The sequence below is a fragment of the Giraffa tippelskirchi genome, chromosome 13, assembly GCF_054371585.1.
Source record: "Giraffa tippelskirchi isolate mGirTip1 chromosome 13, T2T-mGirTip1v1.2.pri, whole genome shotgun sequence".
In the NCBI taxonomy this organism is placed as follows: Eukaryota; Metazoa; Chordata; class Mammalia; order Artiodactyla; family Giraffidae; genus Giraffa; species Giraffa tippelskirchi.
Genome location: NC_137287.1, coordinates 3,361,117 through 3,374,846, shown reverse-complemented (window position 1 = coordinate 3,374,846; position 13,730 = coordinate 3,361,117). Strand labels below are relative to the sequence as shown.

Here is a 13,730-nt window from a genome sequence, read left to right as displayed (position 1 = left end):
TCAGCCCCGCCGAGGGGAGCCTGGAAACTGCTGCAGCCCCTTGGTCCGTAATTGGTTTTATAGGAATGGCCGAGGGCCAAGGTGTTTACATGCGCGTGATGGGCGGCGCGCGCGGCCAATGGGTGGCGGCCGGGGGCCGGCCTGCGGGGAGGCGGGCACCCGGGAACAATGCGTGTTTCTTCGCCGGAGAGTGTTCCCCTCCCCCAGTCGCCCCCTCCCCCCCCGCTGTTTTTTTTTTTTTTTTTTTTTTAGATCCAGCGAGAGGAACTTGAAAGGGGGGTTGTGTAATGTACCTTTTCCAATCCCGGGCTGTATATGGAGATTTGGGATTCTTTAAACCGGCGCTACCTGGATTTTATTAAAAAGCGGGGAGCTCGGCGGGAGGAAAGCTGGCTTTTCCGGGGGCTGCGGGAGCCCGGCCGCGGGAGGGCGGAGGAGTTGGCGCGCCGAGCGCTCGGCCCGGGGAGCGGTTTTCTACCAAAAAAAGGAAAGGCGGGCAAAAAGTGTGAGGCGGCTGCGGGTGGCGAAGGGGAGCTGCGGCCGCGGGATGGCGGGCAGCACGGGCGCCTAGCCGCGCAGGGAGCCGGGGCCGCCACCGGAGTCAGCGTCGCCGGAGCCCGGATCTGGGAGTCCCGCCGCGCCAGGTACGCCGCCGGGCCGCCCGCCTGCCCCTGGCCGGGCACGATGGTCTCCAAACTTCTCCAGATGGCCCCCACCCCACCTCTCCTTCGGGGTGCGCCGGGGATTCCCGCAGCTCTCCAGCTCCGGAGAACAGAATCGGGGGGACCAGGGCCGGCATGGTGGGGGCGCCCTGGGAGGAGTGGGGGCGAGTCCCTGAACCCTGGGCACCCACCTGAGCCCCCAGCCCTGTTCTAGCCCGCCCAGCCCGGCCGAGGGGCGTCGGTTCCCTTCTCAGTTCCCGGCAGGCGGCGGGGGAGCCAGGGACGCCTAGACGTTTTCGATTATAGGCTGTTTTTAATTAAAAGCCGGAATTCAGCCATTTTAACTGCATTTAAGAGGGGGAGAAAAGTAGGGAGAACGCAGCAGAGCCCGCAGATGGCCGAACCAGTTTCTCTACCAGAGCAAGGGTGTTGCGGGGGGCTTCACCCCGACTTCCCCAAAGTGGGGCGCTGGGGTCTGCCCCGAAGCGCCGGCTTTTAAAAGAAAGCTACACAAAGAACATTTAAAAAAAAATCACGGAAAGCTCATCGCCTCCTTAAGACGTGTATCTTCGGATGTGGCGATCTTAGATTTTTTCCAAAGTAAACGCGGATCTGGTAACCAGAGCCTGATGGGAGGCAGCGAGGGAGGGAGCGGGTGTTTGTAACCAAAACCGGGTTAAAATAAGCACCCTTAGCAAACTTGGGGGAGGGAGTCTGGAGGACCCCGGGGGGGTTGTGGCTGAGAGGGTCTGCAGGTCCCGGGCCTGGGAGCCAGCCGATCGCGGGGCGCAGGGCGGGCAGCCGTGAGCCCGGTGGCTTTAGCGAGATCGGCGGCTCTAGGAGTCCTGGCCTCTTGGAATCAGGAATCCGAGCTGCCGCGGGCAGACGGAGGGCGAGGGCAGGGTTGGCTCCCAGACCCCCCTCCCGCCCCCACGGGAATCGGCAAATCTTTTAAACAAACAGCTTTAAACTGGAACTACGCGGGGATTTGCCCAACGCTGGGGGAGGCGCCCCTCGGTCGGCCAGCGCCGCCAAGGTTTTCTTTGTAGGTTATTTTTGGGGTCGGGGGCAAGCTAGGGTAGGAGCGAGACCCCTGAGTGCCTCCCTTCCTCTCTGACGCCCCCCAAATCCCCCGCGCTAGGCCACGTCCTCGGGCCGCAAGATTCCCAGGCCAGGGCGTTGGAAAATGAAACCAAAGCTTGTTTTGAAGGATTCTTTCCAGTCCTCAGGCGAGAATGCCACGTCTCGGGTCCTCGGACTTAGACTGTACGACTCAGAGTGGCCCGAGGCGAGAGGGGACGATGAATCTCTTTAAAAATAAGAAACCCACTTAGTACCCTCTGTCGTGGAAAAAAAACTAATCCCGCGGCTCGGGGCGAGCGCAGGGAAGCCAAACTCAGAAAAAGACAAGGGCTCCCAAAGGTTAAATATTAAACTTTTCGGATCAGATAGTGACATAGTGTTTAGGGAGACATTTCGCACCGCTCACGGGAAGGTTTCACGGTTTGAAACCCTGGAGCATGTGACGCCCAGGAATCCAACACACTTCGGAGGTTTGTATTGACGCTCTCCGGGCGCGGCCGAGGGGCCTTCCCCAGTTTCGGGAGCACCCGTGAGCGGCCGAAGCAGAGTCCCGGCCGGCCACTTTTTGAGCCGAGTGCGCAGGAGCCTGAAGCCGCCGAAGGAAGGAGCATGGAATTGAACTTTTTATGCAAAAGGGGTTCCTCCCGGTTTCATTTCTGGCCTCTTCGGCAGCGTCCGGTCCCGAACGGCAAGACGACTTTCTGAACTTGTTTCTTTTTCCCCCCTCCTTTTTCTTTTCTCCCCCCTTCTGTTTCTTCGGCGGCCCGTCTCCTCTCCCCGCCAAGACGCCTTGTGCGCCGCCTCGCGCCGCTCCGCCTGGCCGCCCGGAGGGGCCTCACCGCCGGCTGGCCGTGCGCGTCGGGCCGCGGGCCCGCAGCCGAGCGCAAGCCCCGCTGGCCGCCGCCGCCGCCATGCACGCCGCGGAGCCCCCGCCGCCCGAGGACTCTGGGACTACGCCGACGCCCAACTTTTAGGTCCCACTGAACGAGGCCCGCGGGCCGGGTGGGGGGCTGGCCGCGGCACTCCCGCGGAGGATGGATGGCCGAGACTTCGGGCCTCCGCGGTCCGTGCACGGCCCCCCGCCGCCGCTGCTGTCCGGCCTGGCCATGGACAGCCACCGCGTGGGCGCGGCCACGGCCGGACGCCTGCCCGCTTCAGGCTTGCCCGGCCCGCTGCCGCCCGGAAAGTACATGGCCGGCCTCAACCTGCACCCGCACCCGGGTAAGTGCCCTGCTTACTGCCCGCCCCTTCTTGTCCCCTCGGGATCCTGCGGGGGAGGCCAGGTCTGTTCCCCCATCCCCGAGTTCGCACTGGGGATTCGGCCCCTCCTCCCCCGACCGGTACACGGGGTGCCCACGGGGCACGGGCAGGCCCAGGGGGGGTTCTCTCCGCCTGGAGCAGAGGCCAGTCTGGAGGCCCTGACGGACAGGGGCGCTAGACTCAGTAGCCTTCTCCAGCGCGTCCGGCTCTCCCAAGGCGCTCCAGTCGGCGAAATCGGAGCCCCCAGGGGCGATTCCAAACCCGAGGCTCCTGCAGTTGGAGCCTGGGTTGGAGTTTTGAAAATCTGGGCGAGAAAAGAACAAACCGCGCTCCACACCCTTTGGAGACGTCTGCACCAGAGCTGCAATGCTTTTCTTGGCAAATGTCCTTTGAGGCGCCGTGCGTCCGGGGTCGGTCCTTAGCTTCTAGTCTCTCCTGTGGGGTCTCCAGCTAGTACGGGCGCTTGGTGTGTGTGGGGGGGGCGGTGGGCGGGCAAGAGAACAGAGAACCCCAACTCTGGGAACTCGGCCTTCAGCGGGAGGGCCGGCTGCCCTTGAGAAGACCCCGCGTCCGCGGAGAACGGTGGCGGGACCGGTACCCCGGGAGGAGGGCAGCAACACGGGCCCTGGAGACCCCTTATTCTCCGGCAGCAAGGCCGGCGGGCCCGCCGCAGGGATGCAGACGCTGGGCGGCCGCCATCCCGAAGCTCGGGGACAGAAGCCGGGCGGGAGCCGACCGGCCCGGCAGGATCCGCGGCGGAAACACCCTGTGTCTGACATGGAAGCGCGCGCGGAGAAGGCCCGCTGGATTCTGCTGTTTCCCCAGCGGGGCTGCCCAGGCTCGGTGGGGACCGCGCGGGAGAGGGGGGACCCCCAGACGCCGGGACCCCCAGACCTGCCTTCGCCGCTGCAGGAAACCCAGCCCCTGCTCCCCCGCGGCCTCGAGCCTCTGCTCCTGGCGTCCCACGCTGCAGCGTTTAAATGAAAACCCCACCTCTCCCACTACCAAGTGTAGTGTAGGACTCTCCTGAGTTCTCCGGGACCCCCGGACGCTCCCTTGGCCTTGGGGTCTTGGAAGGGACGCCTCCGGCCGCCGTGGCCTTGCCCCACCGACCCTGCCTGCTCCGCAGCGCTCGCTTATTTTTTTTCTTTTGCCTTTTTCTTTGATTTTTCTCTTGAAACTTTTCAGGAACCTGAGTTCCAGGGCTCGGCGGGACAAAGGGCCTTTGTGAGGCGCCGGGCGGGGGAGGGGCTCGCGCGCGAAGATCTCTGCCTGCGGGGGCGGGGAGGGGGAGGCGGGCAAGGAACCGGGTCGTGGCCTTGGGGCGCGCGTGTCCCCCAAGAGCTGCCACAGAGAGGGCCAGGGTTTTCTCCCAAGTGGTGCAGTGCGGGCGACGGAGGGGTGCCGGAGACCCTAGCCAGAGGAAGGGCCGGGGCTGCCCCCCTTTCCGCGCGCCCCCAGAAGCCTTGGTCATTTTTGTGTCTGCGCTCCGGCGGTCGCTTGGCCCGGCCCGCGGAGGTGGCAGGGTGCTGGAATCAGACCTCGGGGTCTTTCTGACGGGCGGGACCTTCCCTCGCCTTCCGAGAGGCTTGGGAGAGGGCGCCCCAAACCTCTGGTTTCCAGTCTGGTCGGGCCTGGCAGCTGCCAAGTATTCTAACCAGAAGCCGCGGCGGGGGGGAAACAGCCGGTCTCCAGGGGGCCCCTGCGTGCGCGCACCAAGCCGGCGCGCTGAGTTCAACAGCAGCAGCAGCCAGACCCATTAGGTGCCCATTAGGTAGATGGGGAGACTGAGGCATGGGGCGAAGAGGCTTGGTGAAGGGGCAGGCAGGACGGGGAAGTCCAGCGGGAGGTGGCCGCAGAGGCTTGTGCCGGCGCCTTGTACGTTAGGAGCGGCCTGAGTTCTGCGTGCTCGGAGGCTGAGGTCATGGAGGAAGCGGCCGAGCGCGGGAAGCACTACCCCGGCAGGGCGCGGAGGCCGCCACTGCGGTCGCGGAGGGAAGGGTGGCTGGCTGGCTGGCTGGCTGGCTGGCGCTGGCTTTCGCTCCCCGCACCTTCTCTGTACGGTGGCCGTACTGAGACCTAGGGACCCCAGGCCAACGCCCAGAGCGAGCCCGGGGCTAATCCCATTATCCAGGCGGTGGGGAGCGGCTCCCCATTCACGGTTTGGGGTGGGGCCGCATTACAGATTCCTCCACCCAGAACCGTCCCGCCCTTCTTGCGGGGTGCAGGTGCTAAATTTTCTCTTTCAACGGGCGCATCACCTTCTTGGCTGTCAGCTCTCTTAAGTCTCGCCAGCGTTATCTGCCTCATCTTGATTTGTTTATTTTTGTACTGGGAAGCCTGGAGAGGCTGAGCTATTTGCCCGGGGTCACACAGCCGGACAGGCTGAATTACCTCTGGACTCCAGCATGGGCGGGAACTCCGGGTGGATCCAGCTTTCCAAGGCAAGAGGGAGCTGGCAGAGAGGGGAGCTCAGAGCTGGAAGGGCCCCCTGGCTGGGGGGGTGGTGGCGGTGGCTGGGACCTCATTCAGGCAGGTAGTGACAGGGGGTTGTGGCGAGTGAGGGTCTTCAGGGAGGAGACGGGGTCTGGGCAGAGAGCGGTGATTCCTTGTTCTGCTCAAGAGGAGGTGAAATCAGGAATAGATGGGGCTTGGGATGAAGAAGAGTCCCAGGTATCTTTCCCGTATCCTTGAGTATTGTGAGGTGTGGGAACCCTGAAATGTTCACAGCAGTTGGTGAAATGGACAAGTAAGTGACAAGCACCTGGTCCGCCAGCCCCTCTGCTCTGGATTTGGGAAGCCTGGATTCAGTCCTCCTCACCATTGCAATTAAAGAGCTGTTAGCAGGATTTTGTGTTTGGATGTTTATTCTCCCTGCCTCCACACCCGGGCCTGGCCCCTGGAGGCTATGTGAATGTGAAGGTAGGAACCCAGGATCAGGCCCTGCACTTTGGACTGACCAGTGGACAATAGCTGGCTGTGGGCCTTCTCCAGGGTCTGATCAGCTCTATCTCTGGAATCCAGCCTGTCGGCCTACTGGGATTGATTTAAAAAGCTTAATCAGTGGGGCTGGCTGGTGGAGTGATGCGATCCCCAAGATAAGGGAGATTTGCTGGGTGCATTCTCCTCTGGGCAGAGACCCAAGGGAGGCCTGAGGGAGGTTCTAGAATCCGGAAGGGCCTCTGCAGCCCTCCCCTCCTGCTCTCTGAGCCTCCTGGTCCCTTAGCGCTCAACCCCACGCTTTCTTCTTTCCGCACTTGTTCATTTCATTTGCTCTGCAGAGGGATTTCCAAGGGCCTCCTGCGTGCCAGGCACCGCTCCGGCCCTGGGGCTCCGCGGTGGCCAAACACAGAATCTTTGCTGTCGTTGGATCTCCCCTCTTAGAGTGCGGGGGCCAGGCAGTAAACATCAGTCAGCCGAGGAAGTCATTTTAATGAGAGATAGAGGCTGTGAAGGAAAGAAAATGCCGAGGGTCTCTTCTTGGCCAGGGTGGTGACTGGCTGGAGGAGCCCTGAGAAGAGCTGGAGCTGGGGCAGGGGGAATGGGAGGAGGAGAAGGGGATGGGATTCTGCAGGTCCCTGAAGGCCAGTAATGAGGTCTTGGAATTTCAAACTGTGAGGAGTGAGTAGGCAATGGAGGGTTTTAAATGGAGGGAGTGACTTAAACTGAGGGACATTTTATGGAACCAGTCTGGACTCTTAAACAAAACACGTCGTGGAAGGCAAGATGAAGGCTGAGGACTGTTCCTGGTTAGAGGAGAGGAAAAAAGCGACAGCAGGAGGCCATGTGTGGCCCTCGATTGGATCTTGGATCTGGGAAGAAATTGCTCTAAAGGACATCACTGGGGCAATTGACGAAATTGGAGAATGGACTGTAGATTAGCCGATAGCACCCAGTCAGGGTCACGTTTCCCGAAGTGGTAGTACTGTGATACTGTAAGAGAGCGGCCTTGCTCTTCGGTTGAGAGACGTTCAGGGGCAGGGGGTGTGAGGTCTGCAGCTTAGGCTCAGGAATGGCTCAGGAAGAGGAAAAAAAACAGTATCTAAAATGTTTAGATGTGGGAGACAACGATAAGTCAGATGACTTCAGATAACACGTAGGGTGAGAAAGCGGTTCACAGTTGCTGAACCTCAGGGAGGTCATAGGGCAGTTGGACTGTTTGGTCGCTGTACTAGTTCAGACTTCCCTTTGAAATTATTTCCAGGAAGGCGTTTAACAAAGTTAGTCTGGATTGTTGGAGACTGGTAGACGGGAGAGAAGCTGGGGACTTGTCAGTGATGGGGAGGCTCTCAGGATGATGATGGACGCCCAGGAGGGGGCTGGAGGGGAGGGCCGGGTGGGGAGGTGCCTTGGGAAGGTGGGGCCTCGGAGATAGACACCGAGGGGCTGATAAGGAGGACAACAGACGGGTTTCTGGTTGTTGCTACTTTTGTAGGAATGGGGAGGAGCAGATTTGAGGAGCCGGCAGTGATGGAGCATTCTTGATTTGAACGTGGCCAGGTCGGGGCGCTCTTGGCCCCTGGCGTGGACTGGTCTGCAGTCTGACCTTACTGACCTGCCACCAGGTCCCTTAACCCTTGTCTTTGGTCACATGGGGTCCTGTCATGAACCTCCCCTGTCCTTCGCTTCCCAGCCCAACTTTGGAGGGCATAGGGCTTAGCCCTGCCCAGGGGCTTCGAGGGGGGGGTCCCCTGACAGGTGGTCAGCCTTGGCCCCCCCAGGGCTAGGGTCCTTGCTGCACCAGCTGCCTGCAGAGGCCTGGCATTTGACTTTGGAGGAAGTCAAGGCCATTTAGTGGGGATCATAAAAGCTCACTACCTCTGCAGGCTGCGAATGCATTTACCATCTGCACCCCAGGTAACAGAGAGATGAACCCTCAGCCCAGACTGAAAAACCTGCTTCGTACACTGTCATGAGTAATTGTGCATGGTCTGGGTCTCCATATACCAGCTGGGGCTCTGTCTGCAATCTCCAGGTAACTGCTGAAGGCTGGAGGGCCTAGGGACTGAGGTTGAATTGCTGGAATTCCGATTTTTCCTCCTCCCCTTGCTGGGTGATGATTCTAAGCCTCGGTTTTCTTATCTATGAAATGGGTTCATTTAGTGGCCCTAAAGTGCCTAGCACACAAATAGCCCTCTGCAGAAGTGGCAGTAAAAGTGATTGCTGTAATTAAAATATATCATTCATGAGTGAATCACGAGTCCCCGCCTCTAGTCTGGTCCTCTCCGAGGGCCTCTAGGGTGTTGTTGGCCCCTCTGGATGGTCCACAGGCTCCTTAGACTCCAGGGTCCCAACTGGAACCCATCATTTTTATTATTCTCCTTTTTGGGTGTAGTGAACATTGTGTAAAACGCTTTGATCTCCAATGGTCAGTACTTGTCCTTTCACAAATCCTACAAATGGCTGTGTAGAACACACCCACGTCACCACCAGCCAGCTCAAGGTCAAGGCATTTCCTATATCCAGAGGGTTCCCTCTGCGCTCTTCGGGTCACTGTCCACCCCCACCCCCAGACTCATTCTGTTACCTTAGTTTTTTTGGCCTGCGTTTGAGCTTTCTATAAGTGGAATCGTGCAGCCTGTCCTTTTTGATCTCTGGCTGTTTTTACTCATGCTGGGTGTGTAAGATTCGCCCATATCTGCAATGGGAAGCAGTCATTGATTTCTGGTTGTTGGATAGTATTCCACAATGTGAATACAGCGAAGTTCACTCGCTCCTCTGTTGATGGACATTTAGTTTGTTTGCAGTATTTACTGTGAATAGTGCTGGTATGAGCATGGCCTTTTAGCCCATATAGGTGCACATTTCTTTGGAGATATATATATATATATATATATATATAGTATCTAGAACTGGAATTGGTGAGTTACAGAGTATGTGTAGCTTCAGCTTTTGTATCAGTAAGCTTTCCAATGGTTGTACCGTTGTACAGTCCATTCCCTGTCTTCCCAGCCCGTGAGATTGTCAGTTGCTTTAAATTCTGTTCATTCTGGTGAGTCAGTAGTAGTATCTGATTGTGCATGCATCTTAAATTTTTTTTTTTCTGTATTTGTATTGAGGAATACTTTGCATCCTATAAAATTCACCCAGTAAAAGTGTTTATGTCTGCATTATACTTGGTATAAACTTTAGAGTAAAGGTTAGGTATCATTTTAAAAGTCAGATGGAGGGACTTCCGTGGTAGTCCAGTGGCTAAGACTTTGTGCTCCCAATGCAGGGGGCCCGGGTTTGATCCCTGATCAGGGAACTAAGATTCTGTGTGCCGCAACTAAAAACTGGCATGATGCAACTAGAAAGATCCCTCATGCCCCAGAGAAGATCGAAGATCCTGAGTGCTGCAGCTAAGACCTGGTGCAGCCAAATAAATAAATATTAATAAAAAAATGTCATATAGTGTTGTTAGGATTATAAAGAAAACCAGCAATCTCTTGCCTCCTGTCTATCCAGTCCTGGTGCCCCCTTTTAATTCTCTTGGCTATTTCTTTTGGCCTTTTCATCCATGTTTCTGTGTAATAACCTGCTTCTACTGCTGGTTATTTTTTAGAGTTTGAGATTCTTTACTGACTCCTGTGGAAGATGAGGATTTTGCATAGACTGTCTAAGTTTCTTTTCTGACTCCCGTTGATTAATATTGGCATAAGACCAAAGGCAAGTTTCTTTACTTCTCCTACCTTGGTTTTCTCATCTGTAAAATGAGGATAATAATAGTATCCACGTCACGGATCGTTAATATGTGTAAAGCCTTAGAACAGTGTCTCGGAAATAATAAGAACTTACTAAATGTTTATTGTTTATGTTGTGTCACCTTCTTCCCTGCCTCCATTTCCGCTTCCTTTCTCCTCCCAATATTTGTGAAATGCAATTTTGTTTAAACCAGTTTTATTATTACAGCTTTGGGTTTGTAAATATTGTTGATATTTGAGTCAAGTGGTATAATAAAATTCATTTCTTTATTTCCTTGAGTTATTAATTGCACCACCCCACCCCCCCCATTTGCAGGGATTTCTTAGAATCTCTGTCTTCTCATTTCTTGGTGTAGTTTTTATTTGGTTAGATCCGTTGGATGAACTACCTCTTTCTTTTCTTGAGGATTTCCTTTCTGCGCTTTTTCTTCCTGCTCTAGTCTGGTTTGCCTGGTGCTTAGGTCTGTTTAGACTCACTCTCCCTTTGTGCTGTGTTGCGTCTCCTGTTTCCTGATTTTCATTCCTCCCTTTTTTCTGCTTTACTTCCTTGTTTTTGCTGGAGCATATCTTGCAGTAGCATTCTATGAAAGGGTACACGGAAGGCACATTTTATTGAGGCCTCATATACCTGAAAATCCCTTTACTCTACCTTCACACTTGACTGGCCGTTTGGAAATTATTTGAAGGAATTACAGTGCCACCTCCTAAATTCCAGTGCAGCTTTTTGAGGGTGTGATGTTATTTTGATTCTTGTTCTTTGTATGTGAACTTTTTGTCTTCCCTTTTACAAGTACTTAAAATCTTTTAGAACCACATGACAGTTAAGCACATGGGCTCCGGACTTCCCTGCTGGTCCATTGGTTAACACTCTCAGCTCCCAATGCAGGGGGTCTGGGTTCGATCCCTGGTGAGGGCACTAGATCCCACACGCCACAATGAAGATTGAAGATTCTGGTAATTAAGATCCGGAGCAGCCGCATAAATAAAATATTTTAGAAAACGTACATCTTAAAAAAAAAGTAGCAATGCTAACAAGTTGATGGCACTGGGATCCAAGTGTGGGACTTGTTGACCTTGGAACTTTCTGACGGACTCTGTAGGTCTTCCTTGCTGTCTTTCTCCGTCTACCAGGCGGGAGTCCTGCTAACTGGCTGCAGGGAATTTAACCCTGGCCGCCCCTCTTCCAAGAGCTGAGTGTACATTTCAAGGATGAGGAGTTGTACTCAGGTTGCATTTGCAGTTTGGTCCCCACACCAGCCCTGAGAATCTAGCCAAGTCCCTCAAGGGCTCCCCAGTGATCAACGCGTTCCCTTTTTAAACCGTGTTACTGTTATTTTTGTGACCTTCCAGCATTCCGGAGGGGATTTTTTTTTTTTTTGGAGGTGGGAGCGCTGTGCTGTGCAGCTTGAGGGATATCGGTTCCCCAACCTGAGACTGAATCCCTGCCTCCTGCTGGGGAAGCACGGGGGTCCTAACCCTGGACGGCCAGGGAAGAACCTGGGATGGACTTTGTCCTGCTAGATCTCTGTGGGAGCCAGTCCCCTGTCCTCCTGGGTGCCCAAGAGACCTGGTCCGTCTCTGTCTCCGCCTTCCCCGCCGGGACAGATGCCCCCACGGTTCCTAGAACGCCCTCCCTCCATTCCTGCCTTGCTTCCTCTCGGCCGGGACCTCAGTTAGGGGGGAAGAGAAATCAATGGGGAAATCCTCTGTAATTGCTTTCGAATTGGGAACGTCGAGCCCTGGGGCGAGGCTGGGGTGGATGCATTTGCATATCATTGGCTGGGCTGAGGCCTTGACCACTCCGGGCTGCCTGGGGATTCCCTTTATTTAGATTTGAGCCTCTACTTTGGGCATCTGGTGGGAGCTAGGCAAAGGCCTAGCCTCCGGGGGTAGGGGGCAGGTTCTGGGCTGGGGGAGGGGCTGGAGTTACACCCAGATCGCCCTTCTCTTGCTGGGGAGGGGCTGGGAGGTCTTGAGTGACTAAAAGGTGCCCGTTGGGATCTGACCATCAGGGGGTCCTGGCAGGCTCCAGACGGAGGGGAGGGAGGCTGGATCTGGGGAGCTGGATGAAAAAAGCCCCTCCTGCCTCCCTCCGGCCGGCCCTCAGGCCCAGCCGGACCCCTCCCCACCTAGAGGGGGCGGGGCAGGTTGATCTCGTGGCTTGTACGCCTCTGCTTAGGTTAGAGGAGAAACAAGATTCTCAGCCGGTCTACCATAGGGATGGGAGCCTGGGGACGTCGGCCGTGGCCACAGGTCCTGTGGGCCAGTCACAGCGGCAAGAATGTGCAGGGTAAGCCCCCCACCTACCCTCGCTCTGACACCAAATGGAGGACACAGGCATGGCCCCAGTCACAGATTCCTGCCTTTCCTGCCTGCCTTTCAGTTTACTTTATTTTTAATTTCATTTTTTAAAGGGGAGAGCTTTGCATGGTTATTACTAGCCACACTGCACAACTTGCGGGATCTCAGTTTCCCGACCCAGGATTGAACCCAGGCTGTGGCAGTGAAAGCCTGGAGTCACTAGTCCACAGGGGGACTCCCCATTTTACTTTGGAGGAAAGTTAGGTTCAGAGAGGTTGTGTCACCTCCCCAAGGTCAGACAGCCAGGAAGTGTGGGATCTAGGGGCCAGACCTGAGCTCTCTGGCAAGAGAGCCAGGGGCTTAGCAGAAGTAGTGGGTATGAAAAAATTTTTTCTTTCACTTCCCCTTTTCCTTTCGATGGGGGGGGGCGGGCTCATTTTTATTTATTTATTTGTTTTGGATTTTGGAAGTTCTGTCCAGGTCAGAGTTCCATGGAAATTACTCAGAATGTAACACTTTGCACGCTTGTGTTCAGATCCACTCTCTGCTCTCAATTTTTTAAAGGATTATTTTTTATTGGGCCTTAATGGACACACAGAAGTAAGCAGAGATCATAAACTTCCAGTTCAGTTAGTTTTTTCACCAGCGGAACCAGGTTAAGAAAGAAACCCAGGCGTCCTGCCCCCTCACCCTGTCCCAAGGTGACCCTTACTTTGGCTGAAACCTCCAGCTCTCCGAGTTGCCTCTTGGTACCCTTCACGTGTGCGGAAGCGCATAGTGTGTCTCTTTGGTGTGAGGTCGTGAGCTTTGTCCTGCCCTGGTCGCTGTGGTGCCTTCTCTCGCTGAACGGGTTCCCTCCTATGACATCGTCACAGTTTATCCAGCTCATTGTTGGAATTTGGGTTATTTCCCAGTTTTGGCAGTTACTAGTAGGGAAGATCTCTGAATTCCAACTTGCAATCTTTTCTCCACATACCTGAGAGGGCGTTGCTGGGTCAGAAAGGTGTCTAGAATCTGCCAAACTGTTTTGAGAATGGTTGTCCTAATAATTTATGTCCTCTCTGGTTGTGTATGTTTAATGTTGTCTGTCCATTTTAACTTTTCTGACATGTTAACTCTTCCAGTGGGTGTGTAGAAGTTTTCATTCACACTTCCTCCATGGTTTAAGAGGCTGAGTCCCTTGTCGAGGATTTATTGGTAACTCAGACGTACTTATTTGCCATCCTCTTGTTGAATCTTGCCAGTTTTTACATTGAGTTGTCTGTCTTTTGCTTATTGATTTGCAGGTGTTCTTTATATATACAAGCCCTTCCTTGGGGGCACAGGTCTTTTTTTTTTTTTTTTTTTAATGCAGACAGTTTTTAAAGTCTTTATGGAATTTGTTATAATAATTGCTTCTGTTTTATGTCCTGGTTTTTTCGCCATGAGGCATGTGGGATCTTAGTTCCCCAACCAGGGATCGAACCTGCACCCCTGCATTGGAGGCGAAGTCTTAACCCCTGGGCCGCAGGGGAAATCCCAGGGCACAGGTCTTTTTCCACAAGGTGGTTCACATTTTCATTCTTCCAATAGTGTGACGTGACAAATAGATGTTCCCAATTTTCATATACTTCAGTATATCGGTCTTATCTTCATGGCCAGTGTTTTCTACTAGGAGCTTGTGCCCTTCTTGTGTGGCTCTGCAGTGCTCCTGGAGTGGATTTTTAGGTGTGGTGTGAAGGAGGGGGTCGGGATTCATGGC

The 13,730-nt window shown here is 55.1% G+C and overlaps 1 protein-coding gene across 5 annotated transcripts in view; it reads left to right on the top strand.

Annotated features, from left to right (window-relative positions):
- Positions 1-226: 226 nt before the first annotated feature.
- Positions 227-13,730, top strand: part of TNRC18 (trinucleotide repeat containing 18) — an 80,036-nt gene continuing 66,532 nt past the window's right edge. For all 5 annotated transcript variants that reach the window (XM_081552743.1, XM_081552742.1, XM_081552739.1 and 2 more), the window contains exons 1-2: positions 227-644; positions 2,531-2,966. In XM_081552743.1, the coding sequence (XP_081408869.1) occupies positions 2,780-2,966 (187 nt within the window). In that variant the 5' untranslated portion in view covers positions 227-644; positions 2,531-2,779. The remainder of the gene's footprint in view (positions 645-2,530; positions 2,967-13,730) is intronic.